This window comes from Pistacia vera, unplaced genomic scaffold (assembly GCF_008641045.1).
Source record: "Pistacia vera cultivar Batoury unplaced genomic scaffold, PisVer_v2 Contig151, whole genome shotgun sequence".
Lineage (NCBI taxonomy): Eukaryota > Viridiplantae > Streptophyta > Magnoliopsida > Sapindales > Anacardiaceae > Pistacia > Pistacia vera.
In genome coordinates, this window is record NW_022195586.1 from 1,087,057 (window position 1) to 1,110,117 (window position 23,061).

Here is a 23,061-nt window from a genome sequence, read left to right on the forward strand (position 1 = left end):
TTTAATCTATATGTTTTTAGAATAATTTTGAAATTGGCTTTTGAATTTAATGGAAACTATAGAAGATAAAATATAAAAGGGGTTTAAATATTTGTAATAGCTTTTTTCATAAATTTATATTTAAGTTATAGTATTTTAATTAATGTAACTCTATTTTTGAGGTGTATATCATCAATCTATAATTAATATAGACAGTATTATTCACTAGAGAATTAAATTTGTTAATTTTTTTTTTTTTAATATTGAAGTAATGTAAAAATTAAAATAAAGTATTCATTTTACAAAAATGTCCTATCGAACAAGCATAGACCCGTTTAACCCAAAGCCGGACCCAATAACCCGAATCCAGTTGAAAGTTCAAAAGGTCTCGTCACACTCGTTTGCAGCGCCACCACCATAACAAATGTCGACTCTAATCCGCCGAACCGCCTCGATTTTCCACCTCAACTCATGCTGTTCGGGTTTCTACTCGACCCGCTATCTCCACAACCGGGCCGTAAACGGAACCCCCACCGGTCTCTATGGCTTTGATCAATTGAAGACCCCGAAAGGCTTTCGGCGGTTCGTCGATGAAGCCATTGAGAGGTAAACGAATTAGAATTTTAAAAAGTTAAAGATGAAAAACGGAACAATAGACTTTTGAAATTGGTTTGTTCGCCATTGCTGCTTGGAAGCCACGAAAATGTGAGAAGAAAACTAAATAAATTGCAGTCATAGGAAGCAGAAAACATGATATTTCTTGTATATTAGTTTGTTATGTGTTTGACTGCATTGAATGTAAATGCGGGAAAAGGAGAAAAGGAAATGGAGATCATTATTTTTTAATTGCTTCATCGTTTTATTTTATTAAGAATTATGCAGTTGCTGTTATATTATTAAAGGGGCAGAAAACGTAAACTAATATTACTTATCTATAAAATAAAGTAAAAAAAATTGAGGTGCGTATCTAATGAATAGCCATAGTGTTCCTACTTATTAAAGCTTGTAAGAGTTGATGGGGCCTTAGTTTCGAGCTTGAGTTCTAAGAGTGTTTCAGGTTTTTTGGTTAATTTGCAAATAGGAAAATGTTAAAGGAAAGAGAAGGTTGAAGCATCATTCTATTGCATTTTTGTAAAACTTATTTACCTGTTGATTTCTAAATTTTGTTAATTATGCTTCTTGATTCCCATTTTTATTCTAATATTCATTGAATTTATTATTGTTAGGTCTACAGAACTTGTTGATTATATAGCTGAGATGCCTTCATCTATGGAAATTATTCGTACAATGGATGAGATTTCAGATACTGTAGGTTTCTCCCTCTTCTGGTATTCTGATTTTTCTTTTTCTTTTTGAGAGTGTTTAGTAATTGGAGTTTTTGATTTGTAGGTCTGTTCGGTTGTTGATTCTGCAGAACTGTGTAGGCAAACTCATCCCGACAGGTTGCTCTTCTTCATTTTTCACCTTTTAGCTTATAAGCACATTTAATTTTTAATGCTAATGCACATTATTCTTTTGGGTATTTATTAATTTGGTTTTGTGTTTTTCAGAGAATTTGTCGAGGAGGCTAACAAGGCATCAATGAGAATCAATGAATATCTACATGTGAGGTGACCAGTGATCCATTTAGCTTATAAATTTTCTTGGTCACAGCATGCATTTGTACCCATGCTCAGTAGTAAAGTAATTTAGCTGCTATTTATGTTAAGCCTATATTTATGTAATTACCTGAATGTTTTATGTTGCCTGTCAAAGGGAATAAGATGGTGCTCTAAAACATAAATGTAGCTATATTGAAGTGATAACCTGGTAGTCTGCAATGAATAAAACAAGTTATATGTTGGCATAACATTTCATGGACACTGATTATTTTGTTTTGTAGAAAAATGTAGACAGTTAAATAATGCAGTCAATTGGCTGCACTGCAAATTAGGACTGTAGATATTGAATCAACATTTCATTTTTTTTATGCTGACAACCAGGGCTCAGAAAAAGCTGAGCAAATTAAGAGCTATGGTCTTATCTAGTATTGTGTTAAGTTAGCTAGGCAAGATAACTGTTAAAATAGTCCTTGAATGCTTTTTGAATAAGTTCAGGTTTCAAAGCCCTACTATACTGTTTGAGCCACCAGTTACTTATTAAAACGAGCTTGAACATCCTCTTCAGTTGCTTAAAGGGGTTGAAGACAAGGCCATTATGCATCTTACATAACATGGATCTCTCAGACACCCACTAGACTGAAACATGCTGAGGATTTATTCATTTGACAATGATTTAGTAATAGTTGATCAATGACCAGCGATCATTTTGGGAGTAAGTCTCTGGCTGAAAGCAAGATTCCATTCATTGTCACTTGCAATGTGAGAATGTGGTTAGTTGGCGCCAAAATCTTTGGGAAAGTGTTGATAAAAATAATTTTCTTTCCAAACATATGTCGGTTTACTCCACACGCCTTGAAGCTCCACTAAGATTCATTAAACTTTGATTTAATCAGCTTTTGCTTTGAGTGAAAAATATTGTCCATAGAGTTGTTCTATGTTTTTTAACGATAAACCTGTATATCACCATGTGCTATTGCTAGTAATCTTATTGGTGCATTTCTTTGTTGTTGTTCAGTATCTAAATACAAATCATACTCTGTATGATGCCGTGAAGAAAGCCGAGAAAGATGCTCATTTGCTTTCCAGGGAAGCTCATAGGGCTGCCAGTCATCTGCGCATTGATTTTGAGAAGGGTGGAATTCATCTCTGTCCTGGTATGTGATAGATTATTATTTACTTTTTAAGTTTTGTTGACGGACAGTTTTTCACTTTCAGTAAATAAACACCCTGCTTTGCTTTGCAGAGAAACTTGATCAAGTTAATCAGCTAAATATTGATATTTTTCAGCTGTGCAGGGAGTAAGTATAACATCCCTTCCAGTGATGCACTTCTTATGACTTCTATATTCCATAATGTAATTAATATAATTGATGATGTTTGAATAATAATTGATTGTGATGCATATTGTGTGTGCAATGTTATGAGTCAGGTTTGGTCAAAATATTATCAATGACCCAGGTCATGTGGATGTATTTCCGGCATCACGTATCCCAAAAAATATACATCATCTTCTTAAGCCCATTCATCGATTAACATCTGGAGCATCAAGAGAATCATTAAGGTCATGCAATAGCATGAAAGAAAAAGGATTTCGGATAATAACTGAGCCCCGCACTCTACATTCTGTTCTGCAATGGACATCAGATGATGAGGTAGCTTTTATTTTTTTTTATTTCTACAATTTAATTAAGTTGAGACTATACATTAGATACTCTGGGCTATATGTCAATTGATTATATTTAGTTAAGGAAATTAAGATTTTTTAGGAAAGAAGAAAATTGTCAAATTTTAAATTGCACCATCTTATTTTTATTTTCTATTGCAGTCAGACAGATTTCAAGATGCATTTATCTTTCTTTTTTCTTCTGTTTCTTTAGGTCAGGAAAATGGCTTATGTGCAAGGGAACTCTGTCCCACATGCGAACCATGAAGCTCTTGACAGGCTTATAGCTGCCCGCCATGAGCTTGCCCAGGTTGTTTATCGTCAACAGAGTATGAAAGATATATGTGATGCTATGAGGCACTTGGATATTATATTGTTTCCTCATCTGATTAGTTATCATTATATTCCAAATTGCAAGTATGCCTACCTTTAAATTGAAGGCTTAGACTGCACGTTCATTGATTCTCCAATGATGTTTCTAATTTTGTTGCATTTACTTTATTTCTTTCCAGTAAATATGGTTGGAAGTCACAGAAATATACATCAGTGGAAGTTTTGTGAATCAAGATAGATATGAATAATGTGGTGTGTGCAAAATTGTTGGGTTTGTAATCTGTAGTAATAATCATTTTTGTTGTACAAAGCAATTAGCTCTTTGGGTCAAAAGTACTTGGTTGCATGAGATATTTAAATTGGATGCCTCTTTACCTTTTATCATATGCTATTTTTGACATGTCCTTATTTTGTTGCTGAATGTAGATTATGGGTTATAGGTCTTATGCTGATTTTATAGTTAAGCCAAACATGGCTTCATCTCCTGAGGTAGTGACGTCCTTTTTGCTTGAGATGAATAAGATGATTAAGCCGAAGGCTGATGAGGTATTATTCTCTGCTATAAATTTGCAAGGTGTGCAGTTTTTTACTGCCTCATTTAGGTGTAGGCTTTGTTTCTGTTTTCGTGTTTGATTAGTGTTTACTTTTCTTGTAGGAGTTTAAGGCAATTCGCGATTTTAAGAGGAAAATATGTGGTCAAAGATTTGTAGATTTGGAGCCATGGGATGAGGCTTATTACACAGCAATGATGAAGTCTTCTACTTATAATCTGGACTCTTCAGTAAGTATATGATTTTGTTCATGCTGCAGATTAAACTCAAGCAGCATTAGGTTTCTATCCAAAAAAAATGTGACCAGCAGAGTTTGTTTTGTTGCTTCTATGAGTATTTTATGGTGACTTCTTTACGTTCTTGTCTCCACATTTATTTTCAGTAGTACTGTTAATTTTGGTTGCAGAGACAGGCAACTGTTTTTTTATTTTCTAAATTGCAAGGTTTCTTTGGCAGGTTGTGGCACCATATTTTCCTTTGCCACAATGTATTGAAGGTTTGAAAGTGCTAGTGGAGTCATTATTTGGTGCTACATTTCATAGTGTCCCCCTGGCACCAGGTGAATCATGGCACCCAGCTGTCCTTAAAATGTCCCTTTATCACCCTGAAGAGGTATAGAAATGGTTGATGGGAGAGTAATTTTTTCATCTTTTTTGAATAATTTTGACAAAAATCTTAATCATTTTGAAGATGAATATATATTGTATCCAACTTTTACTAGTATCCTGAGTTTTGATGTAGAATTAAATAATTTGGGTTATGCCTTTGTATCTCGGAAATTATAAATGTTCTTAGGCATACACAATGACTTGGACATTAGAAGTGCAGGTGTGCATGCACATACACACACATAGACATCCGTGTTTAAACTTTTAAATGCATTTTTGCTTCTCCTCCATAGTTAAAAAAAGTTTACATACCTGCCTGCTATCATCATCAGTAGTTGAAAGAATTTTATTCCAACTTTCAGTGTTTTGCATTTCCAATTATAAATTGACTTTTGTCTAGTGGTTTTACATTTCTGTTTCAACCTTGAATTTAAGCATTCTACCTTTGTTTCAGGGAGACATGGGATACCTGTACCTTGATCTTTACTCAAGGGCAGGCAAGTATCCAGGTTGTGCTAATTTTGCAATCAAAGGGGGACGTCGAATATCAGAAACAGAATACCAGCTTCCTGTATGTTTATGTTTTAGTAGCATTTGTCAGTTTGTGTTACTACTTGTTTTTTCTTTTTCTTTTTTTCAACTGTCATCCAAGGTGGTACCTGTGCCATATTGTTGAGTCTCTCGCAAACCCACTGTTTATGCATTGTGTGCCACATTGCTGTACTTCTGCATGTATTGTGCGTGGCTGCTTGGCCAATTCCACATGAGCATTACTGACTACATATGTGTTCTTAATTATCACTATTTAATACAATTCTGTCACGTCTTTAACTTCTCAATGCTTGTCCATCATGTATCGCTCAGAACCTTGCAATGCACACTTAGCATGCACTGTTAACCTCATTGGTGCTCTCATATGTTCCGTATGAATTGTGTGCACCTGCACCCCCACTTGAGCCCTGAAATAATGTAAGCATCCCATGCCTGGCATGCTCAGATGCCAAGATTCTGACACTAGACCTTAGGAATATTCAATTTGTGGCTATTATATCATAACATTGAGAAGTACATCTATATTATTTGCTTATGCGGTACTTTTTTATAATGGGTAAATTTCTAGTAATTGTTTAGTGAATTTATCCGGTTTATTTATGTTTCTGTGGAATAAATAACCATGAAGTTTTGTGTGTATTGATTCTGTTTTATGTTTGAACTCTTGTCCTGAGAGCCAAACAGTTGGCTTGTTGATATCCAGTGCCTCTTGTTGAGTGAAATACATAAAAAGAGCCATTAACCTGAAGCTAAATGTCAAAAGAAAGATCCGAAGGGACCAACTTAGACATAATTCCAACCTTCATTACTTGTTGCTTGACATAATAATGGTTTGGAACTTGTGAACTTGTGTTACTTAGTCCAGATTTCTGTCTCCTTGCACCAGACCCATTTTGGTGGGAAATGTGTTCTTTTGAAAGTTCCTGCACTTTTAGAATAAATATGAATATGATAATCCTGAAAGTTGTTTTGTGGGCTAAATTTTGTTCTTGCTTGCCAAAAGATTTTGGCTACCAAGTTTGTTGGGTCTAGACAAGACATAGCTTCCAGTTTAAAACTTTGTGAACGTGTAGGAAAGATTGAGAGATTTCTGATATCTTCCCCCCACACCCCGCCCCCCCCACAAAAAAAAAAGGTGAGGGAAAATTAGTTCTTGATGAATATGCTTACTTGCAGGTTGTAGCCCTCATTTGCAACTTTTCAGGTTCCCATAATTCATCGACCGTGAGGCTTAATCACTGTGAAGTAGAAACTCTATTCCATGAGTTTGGACATGCCCTTCATTCCTTGCTCTCAAGAACGGTATTATGTTGATATCATACTACTAAGCAAACAAGTTACGTGACCTTGATATGATTTGTCACATTTTATGTCTTAAATATGCTACAGGATTACCAACACTTTTCAGGCACCAGGGTGGTTCTTGACTTTGCTGAGACACCTTCAAATCTCTTTGAGTGAGTAGCACCCTGCTGTTGCTATAGTATCATCTATCTTCATATTGTTTTAATTTGATTTTTGGCATACTAAAGTTGAGTATTCTTATTGTTTTGATTAGTACATATGATGTATGACCAATAGAGAAAAGGATAGAGAAAGAGAGAGAAGAGAGGGAGAACATAATAAAAACTAAAGAGGAAAAGAGAATAAAATCTGTAGGAGAAAGAACTCAAAGTGATCTAGAAAGAACATGATTCAGTCATTCTATATTTTCTGTAATTAAGTTATTTAACCCAGAGAGAATACAGTTGGGCTCTGTAGTGGTAAGTTCTCGATAAATGGAATCCAAATTTCTCAAATAAGTAATAACAATATACTCCTAAATTGTAAAGATTGGGAGAAATAAAATGATAATTCTATCATTTTTGTATTTGCTTTCCAGAGGTAATACATTAAGACCTACTCATAGTGGACAAGTTTTAAACAAATTGAATCTAAATCTACCTGAATAAGTAATAATAATTTCTTTTAATATGTTAAAGAAAACTAATTCAAGTCATAAAAATATAACCAAATTTTTAGATAAAAATATCTCTTGCATTAAATAGTTCCATATTTCCATAGCTTGTTCTACATTGAACTTCCACCAAACTTTTGTAATGAATGTGCAAAATCTTATAATCTTATTATGTGGGTCCTTATAATTGGTGTTAGAGCTAGATTTTCCTTTCCATGTTGGGTATAACCCAGGGTATGACTGATCTGATATGAAGATGTATGGTTTCTACTGGGATAAATAATAACACCTAAGATCCAAAATGCATGAGGCATGGAAGTCAATATCATTGAAATGAAGACAATTGTCAAAGTTTTATGTTGTCAGAGGGTCAAACTTTATAGGTAGACTCCCTTTTTCAAACAGTACATGTTTTGGATGGTAACTGAACGAACTGCATTCTCCAAAGTGGACAATGCCACCCTTTCTCACTGAAAACTTGAATAAATGTGTTAAAATTATTAAATAGAATGTGTAAATGATCTAAAATTCTTTGCCTTTTTTATTTTTTCTAACTTACCTTTCTATAGATAGTTAATTCAAACACCAGTTTATTTGACAAAAATAATGTCATGAGTGTGAGAACTGATATAACATGTAATACCCATTAAATATTTTCTCAATGCTCTCTCTTTGATGTATAACTTTTCTGAAAGAAGCAAAGATTAATTCTGTGCTTTAAAGTTATTCTGGCACTGATTTTGGTGGTATACCCAGATACTTTGCATGGGATTACCGAGTCTTGAGGAGATTTGCTAAACACTATTCAACTGGTGAAATAATACCTGAGAAGTTGGTAAACTCTTTGCAAGGTGCCAGAGACATGTTTGCAGCAACTGAATTGCAACGTCAGGTTTGTTGTTGAAGGCCAATATTGAATAAACAAATGATGCCTGCAATTTGTTCATGGTGGTGGAAAGAAGTACTGACCAATGTTTGTTTGCTTGTATGATTCATCAGATTTTTTATGCTTTGGTCGATCAAACGCTGTTTGGTGAACAGCCATGCCCAACCAGGGATACAAGTTCTATTGTTGCTGATCTGAAAACGCAATATACCAGCTGGAACCACATGGAGGGTACTCATTGGCAGATCCGATTTAGTCACCTCATTAATTATGGGGCAGGTATATTTGACATCCATGTATTATTATGTGTTTTTTGAAGGATGTTGTGCTTGCGAACACACAAGCATGTTTAGTGTAAGTATGCGTAAAGTGTGATGTTGCAGCCTAACATATTCACCAAGTGTACATGATGAATTGGAGCATCTAATGTTGAACTAGAATATGCACGAACCTTTTTCCACTGCTGATTGTTTCTTATATATGTAGGCTAATTTCAATTGATGATTGTTCCTTGTATATGTAGGCTACTTTCCACTGATTATTGTTCCTTATGTATATGTAGGCTACTATAGCTACTTGTACGCCAAATGTTTTGCTGCAACCATTTGGCAAAAGCTATGCCAGGAGGATCCACTATCATTAGTCACAGGAACTGCTCTTAGGACAAAATTATTGCAGCATGGTGGTGCCAGGGAACCAGCTCATTTGCTGAATGATCTAGTGGGCGATAGGATTTTGACATATTGCAATGGAGGCATAATTCCTGACATTACAAGTTTCTCAGATGAAGTAAAGTTGGTGGAAGATAAAGCAAGAGCGGCTGTTCTTGTAGCTGAATAAAGGAAAGAAAATAAGGACAGGGATGGAGAAAAGAGAGATATAGAGAGGCACTTCTTTGTTGGAGAGAAAGCAAATTTGACGTGATGGTCATTTAGACTTGCGGACAAATTGCTGGGAATGGCCTAGGTAATGCAGAGTTCTCAATGTGAGAAGAGACGGCTGTTTAAGTTATTCACTTATTCTTTTGGCATGAAGAGAAGAGTAGCTATATTGGAACCCTGACTACAATTTCTTGTTAGCTTATTCTTTGGTTTATGTGGGAAGCTGAGTTAAACAAAATATTTAAGTAAAATCATTATTAGCATAATTACCAATTGGAACTGAACATATAAATTAATGTAGATGTATGACAAATTGGCCCTCTTTGGTACACTTAGATAATATAAAATTTTGAGAATGTGTTTGATATATTATTGGAAAACATTTTATGCAAATATTAGATTATTTTTAATCTTCTATATTTGTTAATTTAGTTAAACACTCCTTAAATAAAAGTTTATAAATTAATAAAAACACTTTCATTCATCCAACTGACTGTCGACAATTGGCCATCATTATTGAATGGTGGTCAATAATTGTCAGAATGACGTACGATTGATTGGATCTAGTTGATCGTGCGTTAATCTGACATTTTTTTTTAACAGATTCATTGTGTATCTGATCAAAAACAGTTAGATTTACAACTAAAATCTAGTCATCGTTAACAGTCAGGTCGATGCACGATTGGCCAAATTCAGTCAATCGTGTATCGTTTCAATGCCGACAATGACAATGGCTAGCGACCAACAGTGGTTGCTGACAAACAATTATTGCTTGGGTAGATGTGAGTGTAAATGTTTTCAGTTTAATAGATAAAGATTATATTGGACATTGAATTGAATAATCAATATTAAAATAAACAAGTTTTTCACTTTTTAGAATAAGATAATAAAATAGAATAAAGTTTGAAAAGTTAAATAAGCAAACGGAATATTCTTTGCTTTAGTTGAAATGGATATAGAAAAAACTATATTGAGCGATAAAGACCCAAGTATTTTTGACTTGATCTACACCTTTGTCCATCAGGAGTGTTTCTGGATGGGAATTATTTGGATTCAAATGCTAGCTTCTAAAATTTAAAACTTGTGCTTCGACCAAAGTAAATTTCTATGATCTTGGATGGAGGCAAGGTTACTCCACACATGTTGACCCCTGGATCTTGATTAGCTTTAGAATTTAACAGTAGTGCCTCAAATAAGAATATTTGCTAATGGTAATGTTCGAGAGGGTCCAAGGGTGATCATTTTGGGGACAACTTTACCCCTCCAGTACCGTAATTGGACCATTTACGGTAAACAAGTACCGGATCTGTACAATAACATAAAATCTAAACTGTCAAGAGAGTGATTAGGAGTTACCAAAGTTCTTTTTCTTTCTAATCTGGAATATGCAATATTTTCTTTTTCCCTGTCCTCGGTTAGCCATCAAGCATTAGTCTAACCAACTACAATAAGCTCTCAGCTAGTAGCTTACTTTCTATGGTCTCTATCCATTTGCAGATTAAAGAATTCACTTCTTCCGGCCGCTCATCATGTGGGCAATGGCCTGGCATATCAGAAAGAGAGAATGAATTAGAGATGCAATGATTTAATTTTATGGGAAATGAACACAGCTAACAAATTTGCTAGGTACAGCAGTATAATTACCAGCATCTAATTCCCTAATTGCAAACCCGGGACAATGTTCTCTAAGCATATCCAGTTTAGATTTGGAGTCAGATATTGGATCTTTCATTCCCTGATACCAAATAAATCGATCCATAAATTACTAATAAGCAAGTAGCTGTGTTGGATTAATCAAGACACAGGCTCAACACATGCACACAGTGGTATCTTTGATTTTTCAGCACGAGGCGAATTTACCTGTATGATTAGAACCTTTTCATTGAATCCTTCCAAGAGATAACTAAGAGGAAGTGAGAGATTGAAGCTGAAAATACTTTCCAACACTACCAGCACCCCAGGATCATGAGACTTCAATATAGGTTAAGGGAACATAGACATTATTTTCTGTCCCTAGAACAGATAAAAAAAAAAATCAATAAAGAAGAGGATACTGCTCTTAGCATTTCACCTATGAGCCAGTCATCAACTCGCTCTGTCCTCTGCAAAGTGGAAGAATGCAGAATTTATCACCAGATGCAACACAAAGTTGGAAGCTGAAATACAAGAAGAACTTACAGTTGGGTAACATTGTTTCACTACGTTACTGATATTCAATCTCAAGTAGAACAAAAGGAGTCGAGCACCTAGCCATGCGGGGCCAGAAGTCTGTCTTTCCTGAACCATTTGTAAAATCACCAAGTATAATTACAGAGATCATAGATATAAGCAAATAATATCAAACCAGAAACTCAAGACATCTTTAGTAACTTTTCATTAGTAGCTCAGCGATGCAATTCACCAAAAATTTCCCACTACTGAGTAAGCTCAAAGCAGAAGTAAAATATATTAATCTGACACCCTATATCTTCAGAAAAAATTTTCAATAACAGGTCAATGCATGACTAACTTCCAAAATCTCGTAGACCACCATGACATACAAAGTACAAATAAACAGAACTTTGAGGTCTGAGACAAGTTAAATTTAGGAAAATTTGCACAGAATTTTATTTAGACTTACACTAGAGAACTGTGTAAATGAATGTTCAGGAACAACATCTCCAGCACTGTTGATAAGGACAACAGACTTGACCAAAGCATGCCAAAGGCAAGCAACAATGGCAACAAAATAGCCTGGGGATAATATACACAGAGAATTAGGTAACTGATAGAGAGCAATAAAGCATACAAGTTCATGCAAATTCAGGTTGGATTAAAAATATACCACCAATTGAATTCCCTATAAGATGTACTGGTTCACCCACAACTTCAACAACAAAATCTCTCAGTAATTCAGCCCACATTAATTCAGTGTATACAATATTTGGTTTTTCTGATTTGCCAAATCCTAAAACTGTGACGGCCCAAACACGGTTTCCACCTTCAGCAATGCCATATATATTGTCACGGTAGTGCTCAAAGAATGCACCAAAACCATGCACAAGCAGAACGGCAGGACCTTCATTTCCAGCAACTGTATACTGCAAGAATATATGTTTTCAATGGAAAATTACAGAAATCAATTAAAAATTGTTTCAAATATTTCTCCAGAACAAAATACGATAGATCTCCCATAAAATCTACCGACTAAACTATATGATTTGAAAGGAAATTGATTATTAAATGCATCAAATTTCAACTATGAACCTGTATTAGATAGCCATTCCATCTCCATATCCGTGTAGAATAGATTCCTCCTTCACTTATTAGACTTCTTAGAGACATAAGCCAGTACCACTGCCATAGGAAAAAAAACAAAAGGGGTCTATATGAAAAACATTAATTAGTAAAACAAAAGAAAATAAAAGGAAAGCCCCTCATCAGGGTTAGTCACACATTAGACCAATCAAGCACATAACAAATTGTGCATTACTGTTTCTGCAACAAACATATTAAATGGACATTTGCAAGAATCACAATACCTCCATTGAACAAACAGCATCAGCTGCTGCAGCAACAGTGACAGCAGAATATCCAAAGGGTGATAAAAATCCAGCATTTCGTTCTTTCTCATACTTGATTGCTTCATAATGCACTCTCCTTCTCGATATGATACCAAGACAAAGGGCTGGGCCAAAGAGGGTAAAAAATGAAGCTCCATCCCGACTTTCAGCATTACGTAGCCTTTCATGCACCCTGTCACAAGATCAAGTCAAAAAGACAATTCTATCCATGTTACTTAATGCTCCATAAGGTGTATCTTGTACCCCATAAAATTAATCAACAAGAATGACAAGGTAGGCATCAGTTATTCCACAAACATTAGATTAAAACATATTGTATTATTCAGGTAAGAAGTCGTGCACAAGATCTTAAGTTTTCCATTGCATAAATCATGATAAATCAACATGTAAAATCACCACATACTCTTGCCAGTCATCGCGAGCTGTTCCCTCCAAATATCTCAAATATGCTGCCAATGCATTCAATATAGCATTTGTTCCACCTCCTACAATATTACCCTTCTCTGTAACAAAAACGGATGCATCTGGCTTCTTCACTGGAGCATGATTGACATTCAAATTTCTTTTACTTCTTTCCCCTGATTTTGATAACTTCTCAAGTAATATAGTTTCAGCTGAAATATTCTTGATTACAGTCCAACTCTCTTTTAATTTCCATGGATTCTCATTCATAAATTTCTTCAAATCATCAAATGTGGGCAGAGGACCTGGTTCACAGTTCAATCATCATTGTCCCTAGGGTTAACCAAAATTGCACATCAAAAACTTTTCATACACTAAAATTTATGAAATCGAATTTTTACATAAAAAAGAATATTAGGCAGAGAGAAGTACAAGGTAAAGTTTTACCAAAATTGAAACTTACCCCAATCCACTTCCAATTTTGAACCAGATAATGTTGGGGACTGAGTCGGTGAAGTTACAGGCAGTTGAAGTTTCACAAAGTCATTATTTGATACAGGCAGGTCATTCAGATTCTACATGACATGAATATAAATGAATAAATTACACATCCCAAGAACCAATGACACAAACTCAAAAATCAAACACTCACAAAAGGCGAAAAAGACCACCTTAATATCATAAAATGGTGTCTGCCACAGACAAATGTTTGGCTTCCCATCTTTAAAATTTGTTGTAGCAAAGGTTTCATCCACAATGCCTATCATCATCCGAAGGTGGTACTCAACCTCCTCTTCAGCAAATATACTGGTTGCTTTCACCTGTTGCAATCCTTGTGATAAATTTAACAAAAATGAGTGGCCCCCCTTAAAACATCAGCCCACAAAGCAAATATAGCAAATAACAACCTCATCTACAAGTTCCTTGATGAAATTTTCTACTCTTCCAAATCTGATCATCACATCAGACCCTTGTTCCTTTAATGACTTTCTCAAGTCTTCCAAAGCAAAAAGAACCAGTTCTAGCATTTCATCAGAATAAACTGCACAAATTATTGGTTGCATCAGCACATACCAAAGATATAATCATTCACTACCACGTCTTATCAACACTAAATAAAACAAGAATGCGGATACTCAGTTTCACGTATTAACCATCATTGCTTAAATAATATTGTCAGGTCTTAAATGTAAGTAAGAGCTTTTTAATTGATTAATAACTTAACAAGATATTAGAGTCACTTTGACCAAATTGTAAATGTATTTGAATTAGTATATGCATCTGCATTTGTTTGATTTTGGAATTGATTCAAGTGACTAGCTCCTTGATAAACTATGGACTTGCACATAATTTTTTAGAAATTAAATACTACGTTGATCCTTTACCTATACTAGCTTAAGCTTTTAGCTGTAAATAAAACAGTGATTATGATACAAACTTGAATAATGCAGAGAGCATATTCAACAATCATATAATAAATTCCAATCTGAAGATAATGAAGAGGCAAAAAAAAAATGAAAATAGAAAGATAAAGAGAAGGCACTTACGAGAAAGAATCCTATGATCAAAAACATAAAGAGGAAGAACAGCTTGATAGTGAGAGGCAGCCATGAGGCCGAGGTGATCGTCCACGCGAAGATCTTGTTTGAACCACACAATCGCCGACCCTTTTCTTTTGGTTTCTCTCGCTGCTGGAGAGGCGCAACAAATGCATTTGTTTCTACGGAGAGAGAAGTGATTTGGCGCCAAGAACCGAGAAAGAATGCGCGGGAAAGCGATAACAGCCATGAGCAGAATCAGTCGGGTCGTTTAAGATTGAAAAAAATTCTTCTTTCCATGGGAGAGGCTTCGGATTAAGTAGAGCTGGCACTGCACATCGCATCAAACAAAATACGAATTGTGGAGGAGAAATTTTGACAAATTTGATGAGGAGGGGAATGGACCACGACATTCCCTTCTTTGTAAACGTACAATCTGACGTGGGGCCGTTTGCTGCAAGAAGAATTTGTATGCATCTCAGTGGGCAGAGCCGGGCTGGGCTAGGATGGATGGGCCAAGCCGGGCTGGGTTGGGATGGATGGGCCGGGCCGTATTTATATCGGTTAACTAATAACTTATTCAAAAAATAAGTAGACGGTTTATCTATGTAAATAATTATCTCAACCAATGGACACGCAGAGCAGGATTCCAGAGCAAGAGATAAAATGACACAACATCATAATAACCAACTAAACTGAAAATGGCGCTACAACTCCAAATCCGTACTCCATCATCTTTCACCACCACCAAACCCTATTATTATCATCTCCTTCTGTCCACAACCAAATCTAAATTCACAGTTATCAAATCTCAGAATACTCCAATCGACACTGAATCTACTCAAGACTCTCCCAAGAAACCCAAGCCCATTTCACCTGGCCAAGGCTTTGGCTCCTCATCTTCTACTCCTGGGAAACCTACTGCCGCTTCTGTCACTAAGAAAAAGAAAGCCAATAGTAAAAGAGAGAGGGCCTCGGTTATCAGGAGGGCTCCCGTTCAGAAACCCGCCTTTGTAAGTCAAGAAGATGAGGCTAAAGCTAAAGAAATGATGAAGAATGAGAGTGCTTTTCTTCTTGCTTGGTTGGGAATTGGAGGGGTCATTCTTCTTCAAGGCATTACTCTCGCCGCTTCAGGTATATTCAAGTTTTCCTCATTTTGTTAACTCTGCGTATTGATATCTTGATATAATTGGTGACATTGAATGTTTGGTTTTCATATATAGCAGTACTAGTTGAAATTGCAGTTGAGTGATCTGATAATTTAGTTCAAATTTCCTAAATTAGATTCAATATGATGCAATTGATTGAAAATTAGCCAGAAAAAGGGCTCTTTTTGGCCTTACAACTATAAATTTCAAGGAATAGGAGGAAACTTGCTTCTATAGTTCTGTTTGAGTTGTCAAAAAGAGAGAATAAAGATTAAATTTTCAATATGGAACAGTGCAAGTGTGTACCCTTGTTGAATGTGGATGACCTTTTTTTGCATGCTCTAGAAGTTTAAGCCTCTAATAGGAGGTTCTAGTGCTAGAACTTTTGGTAATGTATTTTCTTACGGACAGCTGAAAGTCCGGGTAATGACTACTTCTAGCATATTTCCTACTAAAACTACTAATGTAACTAATTATTCTTATCTTCGTATTTTAGTCTGGCAAACCTGAGGATAGCCTTATAAACCAGATGTTCTGTAAATCTCACAAATCCTCTAAAGAGAAATATGTACCGTCATATTTCCTTGTAGTTTCATTAATTGTTTCATTTTATATATGTATTGCAAGTTGAACATTTTGTTCTTCATCAATATGCTTCCAGAGAGGTTTCAGAGTGCTCAGAAACAGTAGTGTTACATAACATATGGGGTTAATTTCATCACCTCCCTCGAGTTTGGCTTAATTACCAGCATAATAGTGAATAGGCTGAGGTAACTTGCACAGGATGTTTCTGATGAAAATTTTGAATCTTGAGTGGAGGTCTCTGATGATCTTAGGAGAGATTTATGGTGAATTTCAGACCAGTAGAGTCTACTATTATTTTTTGCAAGTCTTCAAATGTTTGTGGAAGTAGTTTAAATTAGCTGCTTCACTCAGCTCTTTAACCACAGGTGTTTAGTTGCTTCTGAATTTGACTTTTTGTTTTACAAAAGATGTGTTCCTTTTCCATTTAACAATGAGTAATACTACAGCAACCGAAGGTTGTGCACCGAATCTGTACACAGAATTTTGCCATGTCATTCGGTGCACAACCTTCGGTGGTTCTATTATTTTCGTTTAACAGTATACCAAAGATTCAATGTCCTATAATAGGGGGCTGAAGGCACAGTAATATGATTTATATGCTACTTCCACAATTAACAGGAAAATAGGGAAATTATCTGAATTTGGATTTTAATCATGATTTATGTTGCTTCCAGACTGTAATGTAGCCGTTTCATTGTACAGGCTTCCTACCAGAAGAGTTGGATAAATTCTTTGTGAAGTATCTGTATCCAACTTTCACTCCAACAGTCGTCCTGTTTGTTGCTGGAACAGTTGCATATGGAGTGGTTAAGTACCTCCAAAATGAGAAACTCAGAGACCAAAAATGAATCATGGATGGAGGATGATAGTTTCAGTTGTAAGAGAACTGGAGGACTTCTACGTTATCCACTTATAATTTTGTGATAGAATGACTATTTCTTACATTTGGTACAAAGAAAGGCAGTTCTAGTTGACTGTGGTGAAATTTTTTGCAGTTGCTTCTTCAGTTTCACCAGGACTGAGCCTTTGAATGCGGTGAAATTCTATGGATGTTGAGGCAACTTTGTTTCTTGAAGTCTTATCCCTTTGTGATATGTTGTAATTACTAAGGCAAATCTGGTTACTGGAACCTTGTTCAATAGAAATCCTATTTATGTTAGATTAACATAGAATGTGCACTTTTTTCATCTAGTTGAATCTTTTTGAAAAAACAAAAAGTTATGAAATTCTCTTTATTTTTGAATAATGTCTGAACACCATGATATTCTTTGTTCTTTCACAATGCCTCACACTTTGAGTCAAAAAATTTTCATGGCAACTGTTTGACTGTAATATTGTTAACAGAGACTAAAATGCTCAAAATCTTAGACCTATATCATTCTTTATTTTCATTTTGCAGGCAGCTGCAAAAGCCTCAGAAAGGATCAGTTTACCTCTGTTGAAGTTGTTCATGGAACAACCTGTTCTCATGGCCAGACGTAAACTTAAATCCCATTAAAATAGGATCATATTCATATAATGCAATTATTGTATATTGAACTTCAGATTGCTAGTACTTGGTTTTAAAAGCCAGTAAAATAAGTTCATTCTTGAGTATCTACAAATTTTGACAGCATTTGTACAGTATCTGCGGTGGTATGCATTCAAGTGGTAGAAATTCTGAACTTCTGTGTATACAGTAAAGTCTGATTAGTTATTTAATTTGCTTCTGCTTAAGTTTGATTGCGTATTTCATTACCATGGACCAAATGAACTTCACTTATTTTATCTGTTTTTTTGCTATAGCAGTCTTCCTTTAATCTCTGACAACAATCAAATCTACAGATGAGAATCCTTCATAATGTATTGGATTGATGGGAAAAGTACACAATACATTAACCCTTAAATTAAGCCAATTCAACTGCTAAATTACTGCCTAAGTTTTCGGCAACATGGATCCTTTTCTTCCCTTCTGTAGGCAATTATCTCTTACAATTGGAGGTCATTAAATTTCGTAATAGGGTGTCTCTGCACCGACACATGAACAAAACCTCTTATGAAAAGTAGTGGTGTTGGCAGAGATTACAAAGACAAAACTGTTGTGATTTCAAGAATTTTCCTCAAAAATATATTTTAAATATCAATGGTCGATGCGACCAACATCCTGAAATTTTCGAAAAATTTGTGTTCTCAAAAGTGAACCTTTGGTGCCACTCGAGGAAATCACAGAGTCCAGTTTTCTATTGGACCACTAAATTTTTTTCAGTTTCACACTATTTCAAACTTGTATAAAAATTAGAAGACTTGAGACTCAAAAGGTCTCCCTCTTCTTCTTTTAATGCCCACTTAACCTGCATTGAAATTGCAATAGCTAAATGCATAATATATTTTTCTTTCTCCTCAAAATGGATTGACTTGAGATTAATTTACACATGGTTAAGGCTGAACTAGTCCTAGCTTTCATGAAATATATTTTTGCATAAACCCCATTAAACCTAACCAACCAAAACAATATTCAGGTACTACCGATTAAATAATAGCTTCAGTGGCTACCCCTATTAGCATCTAAAGAGGAATTCAAATTCAGGACCTCTTGAGTAATATACTCAAGAGTCTTTATCGAACCACTCAGTCATCTGAACATAGTTACCCACCCAATTTTTATTACCCGTATTGTCAATTCAAATCTACAAATCACGGGACTCTTGCCTTGTTCGCAACAAAATTATGCATCATACTAGTATTATCATAAAACTGTTTTGAACATGTTATTAAGCACGTTTAATTTAGAAATATTATTTAGTAACCAATAAATCGTTGACATTAACATTATAATTTTCTTCTTCCTAAGATTTGCCTTTTGTCTTAGAGTCCAAGAAAGAATCTTGAATAAAACATATGTTAGATTTATAGGGTTATTGTTTATTCACATGAATTGTTTTGTAGGTCAAAACTCAAAATCAAAGCTTCGGACGGCGCTACTGCTTTTTCCGCCGCTGCAAATCACTTATTGGCTTATAAAAATTGTATCTAAGAGTCGGATTATGACCATCCAAATCCAATGCCTGCATATAATTTTTTATTGCCTTAATCTTTACCTACTCTCCTATGTTATTTCATATTCCAAATGGCCCCAAATTTATGATTTCTTTTTCTTACTAAAACATCAATGCCGCTTGAATAAATGAGAGCCAACTAATCAACTAATGCATTTATCAATGCCGTTTTGACCGATATTTTTTTTTAATCACATTATCAAGAGTGTCTGAATCAGTATTTCAATTAATCTTCTGAAACCTTAAAACTATTGTCCGAGTAACAATCTCAATGATTATCTTTATTAGTGTTTAGATCTATTCAAACTCAAAAACTCATGAAACTTTTTTTTTTTTTTTTACCGATCAAAACGTGAATTACATTAATATAATTTAGAAGGAAATAAGGTGATGCATGATTGAATCATATCCCACGTAATAAATCTAATCAAATATTTTTTAAATAACAAAGCAAAAAATATTTTAAAAGAAAGGGGAAAATAAATAAAAATAAAAAGGAATAACGAAATATCATGAAAATATCTCTTTAAGGAACGAAGGGCCAACTAACGGCTAACGGCATATAAATTGTATACAAAAACAAGTATACCGATCATTATTATTACATATTTAACAAACTTTAACTACGTTAACTAATTATCCATAACCCTTCATAACTCCATCCTTCCACATTCCATTCACCCATACATTCTCAAATCCCAACCCAACAAACAAAAATCCAAATCCAGAAATTATCAAATTACCACAAACCCCAACAAAAACCTCTAAATTACTGATCAAGTGCATTAGGTCCAGTACAGTAATTCACCACGTGGTTCCAAACCCACTGAAGCAAGTACCTCCGTCTGATTCCATTCATATTGTAAGTTGCACCATCTTCACCGTCCAATAACTGTCCCGTGTACGACCCACCCCCTCCGGTTCCATAAATACCCTCACACAAATCAGCAATCTCCACTGGGGCAATCGGGTCGGGTCCTGCGTACCAAGCGTTAACTAAAGGGTTTGTTGCCAGCTCAGCAATCTCGTGACCAATTACGCTTATCATTCCGTCCACTCCTACGTCGCCGTTTGGTGACTTCACCGGCTTTAATCCGGGGATATAATTCGGCACAGCGAAGGGGTAGGCGCACACTCCTGGACAGAGCTTCCCTGAGTTACCAACCCATGCGTACGGTAACGTGTACCCCACGATTGACGGGAAGGTGAAGTAATGGAACCCACATACTTGTCCGCAGAAATCCTGGACGTACACGTCATCCGATGTGAGCAAAAGGTAAAGGCCACTCTTGGGGTTTATTGGTAACGGCTTTGACTTAGCAGTGACGTGGCTTTTAATCACGGTCTGAACGGACAAGCGCGTGAGTCTCTTGCCGTGGGAGTAAAAGCGATCGTTTTTCTCCTGGCCTAACCGCACCGTCCTGGAAATATTGTTCCCGGTTTGGTCAGTGTAAAGCTGCACGGTCTTCCACCAGCCGGCAATCGAGGGGTGCTTGGCGTTAACGGCGGAGATTGAGTTGATGAACTCGCGGATGATCTTCTTCTGACTCTTCTGCCACGTGCCGTACCATATAGTGTGTACGGTTATGTTGGCAGTGAGTACGGGGCCCATGTGGTATTTCAAGTGGACGAACTCCGACGAGCCCTCATATTTTTTAGAGTTACCGTAGATGAAATCGGAGGTGTTGTATGTGGTGTTCCGCCATGGGCGCCAGGCGGTGGAGGGAGCGATTGTGAGGAGTAGGGTAACTACGGTGAGGGTGAGGACCCCCGTAAGCGGTGGCATTTTATCGAGTGAGTATTTTGTTTGTTTGAAATGGGGCAGACAGAAAGAAAGGTTTAGTGTTGCGTTAAGGTAATGACCAATGAGGTTATATATATAGAGAGAGAGAGAGAGCGAGAGTGAGGGAACTAAATAAATAATGTTTTTGAATTTTTGAAAATATATATTATATTTTTGAGGGCCATTGATTTGCGGGTAATGGAGGACAGATAGATTCTTAAAAGTGAAAGAGGCGAAGAGGGGAAGCGGCTGGGGCCACCGAGTCAGAAAGAAAGTCAGGGGCACCATCATCATCATGATGGTCGTCGTCATCTGATCTGATTTGATCTCATTAAATTTTTTTTGCTTCTGATGCGCGGGAAAATGTTGGAAGGAGTAGTTACGGAATTCCACTTTTGTCCTTCTCTCTTTTATCGAGCATACGGTCCCTTTTGGTTAGTTTTGACCACAGTTAAATCTTACTTCAAGTTATGTTATTCATAATGTTTGATTTTGACGCCGATATCATGTGTAAAGTGTTTGATGGATTTAAAAATCATAGGTGATATAAAAATATACAACAAAAGAAAAAATAATTTTTAAAATAATTTGGATGTCCAAAAGCGAATCCTACGTCTACTATATATATATTAATAGATGATTACAATCAAATCGCGTACAGCGATCTAAGTTACAGTATAGAGAGAATTAAAATATATAGAGAGAGAGAGAGAGATAGTCTGTTTTAGGAAACTAAAAATGAGTGAATCCCCATAAATGAGAGAGGAGTCTTCTATTTATAGTCGAGAGATTCAAAATAGTAATCATGATTCTGCAGTCGGGCATGTGTTGTACAATTCCTAACTTGCTTCCCATTGGTTATCTGTATAGGAGATATCTTTAAATCGCGTAAGGCTTGAGCAGGTGGACAATTCCTAGCCACTCGCAAGTAAGGCTTTCAACTACCATATTGACGACAGTCTTACCTCTTTCGTCCTTGTGCGATGTGACAGCGTCTAGATGACATAAAGTCTATCTAAACTCTTATTGGCCCGTCCTGGCGTGCGCTTATGTCAACCCTTATTTTTTAGACATAATATTATATATTGTCGTTTTGATTCACATTATCAATTTTATTCATAACATGATGATAATTGTAATGCGAGGAAGTTGTTGGAATAAAATTTACTACTTACCCAACTCATTTACAACTTCTTGTTGATATTGAATTGTTGGAGTTTGCGTATATGAGAAAAAAAAAAAAATGAAAGTATATGTTAATTAAAAAAAAAAAAAAAATCAAATGGGATATGCGTCACGGTTTCAATAAAGTTGTTTGTTGTAGGTTTTAGTTTTTATTTGGGCTGTGCATCTATTAAAGGCATGTGAACTAAATAGACATAAGAAAATGAAAAATTAATGGGTTTCACCTAAATTGACCCTCTACTATTCAAGTTGTTATTAGTTTAGATTTAGGGTTTAATTTTAGAAAGAGAAAGGATATAGGGAGACCCAATCTTGCATTCATTAATGAAATACAAGAATGTTGGAATTCTTTTAAACTATCTATGGGTAATTAAATTGTTCAATAGCGACTTTTAGATGTATTTCTCAAAAAGTTATGAGTTTGAATTCCTCTTTGATTGCTAATGGGGATAATCACTGAAACTCTTATATAATCGATAGTTCTAAAATCTCAAGAGATTAGTTAAGATACACGTAAATTGATTCGAATACCTTTAATAAAAGAAAATAATCGATAATAATCTCTTATATACGAATTATTCATATATCTTATCGCATCGTGGTGGACATATAAATAGTCACGTTAATGAGATTCTAATTTTACATACAGCGAATTATTGATTTACAAATCACTATCATCAGTGTTTCGTTTCCTACAACAATTATTAGGAAGAAAATAATGGAGGCAATTAAGGATAGAAATAGAGTCACTTTCATTTCAAATCAGATAAATTAATAAAACCAAACAATATTGCTTTGGATAGATTTTTTC

The 23,061-nt window shown here is 35.5% G+C and overlaps 4 protein-coding genes across 11 annotated transcripts; 2 read left to right on the forward strand and 2 right to left on the reverse strand.

The window, feature by feature from the left end:
• The first annotated feature begins 403 nt into the window (after positions 1-403).
• LOC116124236 (mitochondrial intermediate peptidase, mitochondrial) lies at positions 404-9,090 on the forward strand. Its single transcript, XM_031409933.1, has 17 exons — positions 404-585; positions 1,206-1,287; positions 1,369-1,421; positions 1,530-1,584; positions 2,596-2,734; positions 2,824-2,878; positions 3,010-3,232; positions 3,458-3,553; positions 4,003-4,122; positions 4,232-4,357; positions 4,584-4,739; positions 5,190-5,306; positions 6,464-6,589; positions 6,677-6,744; positions 8,001-8,136; positions 8,244-8,409; positions 8,693-9,090. Exons 1-17 carry the CDS (start codon positions 404-406, stop codon positions 8,968-8,970), a joined length of 2,178 nt encoding a protein of 725 aa, XP_031265793.1. The 3' UTR covers positions 8,971-9,090.
• An 871-nt stretch (positions 9,091-9,961) lies between these two features.
• LOC116124296 lies at positions 9,962-14,931 on the reverse strand. 3 transcript variants are annotated; one of them, XM_031410004.1, is made up of 15 exons: positions 14,524-14,931; positions 13,885-14,018; positions 13,648-13,797; positions 13,440-13,551; positions 12,978-13,281; positions 12,533-12,746; positions 12,258-12,347; positions 11,836-12,091; positions 11,632-11,744; positions 11,190-11,288; positions 11,066-11,113; positions 10,872-10,982; positions 10,656-10,746; positions 10,483-10,554; positions 9,962-10,317 (listed from the first exon to the last, which is right to left on the reverse strand). In XM_031410004.1, the coding sequence occupies exons 1-15, from the start codon at positions 14,762-14,764 to the stop codon at positions 10,250-10,252; spliced, it is 2,103 nt and encodes a 700-aa protein (XP_031265864.1). In that variant the 5' UTR covers positions 14,765-14,931; the 3' UTR covers positions 9,962-10,249. The 3 variants fall into 3 exon arrangements, with proteins under 3 accessions (XP_031265864.1, XP_031265865.1, XP_031265867.1); XM_031410005.1 differs by lacking the exon at positions 13,885-14,018 and having other exon boundaries at positions 13,648-13,808; XM_031410007.1 differs by lacking the exons at positions 9,962-10,317; positions 10,483-10,554; positions 10,656-10,746; positions 11,066-11,113 and having other exon boundaries at positions 10,937-11,024.
• Positions 14,932-15,153: 222 nt separating this feature from the next.
• On the forward strand, positions 15,154-17,927 carry LOC116124299 (protein LOW PSII ACCUMULATION 2, chloroplastic). Of its 6 annotated transcripts, none has more exons than XR_004127196.1 (4): positions 15,154-15,648; positions 16,950-17,124; positions 17,243-17,304; positions 17,647-17,927. XR_004127196.1 is itself a non-coding variant. In XM_031410013.1 (3 exons), the coding sequence occupies exons 1-2, from the start codon at positions 15,216-15,218 to the stop codon at positions 17,093-17,095; spliced, it is 579 nt and encodes a 192-aa protein (XP_031265873.1). In that variant the 5' UTR covers positions 15,154-15,215; the 3' UTR covers positions 17,096-17,124; positions 17,647-17,927. The 6 variants fall into 6 exon arrangements, 3 of the variants coding, with proteins under 3 accessions (XP_031265873.1, XP_031265872.1, XP_031265871.1); XR_004127197.1 differs by having other exon boundaries at positions 17,243-17,282; XR_004127195.1 differs by having other exon boundaries at positions 16,950-17,282.
• A 2,074-nt stretch (positions 17,928-20,001) lies between these two features.
• Positions 20,002-21,136, reverse strand: LOC116124282 (protein EXORDIUM-like 3). The gene has a single exon (XM_031409974.1). It carries the CDS (start codon positions 21,066-21,068, stop codon positions 20,052-20,054), a length of 1,017 nt encoding a protein of 338 aa, XP_031265834.1. The 5' UTR covers positions 21,069-21,136; the 3' UTR covers positions 20,002-20,051.
• Between the last annotated feature and the right edge of the window lie 1,925 nt (positions 21,137-23,061).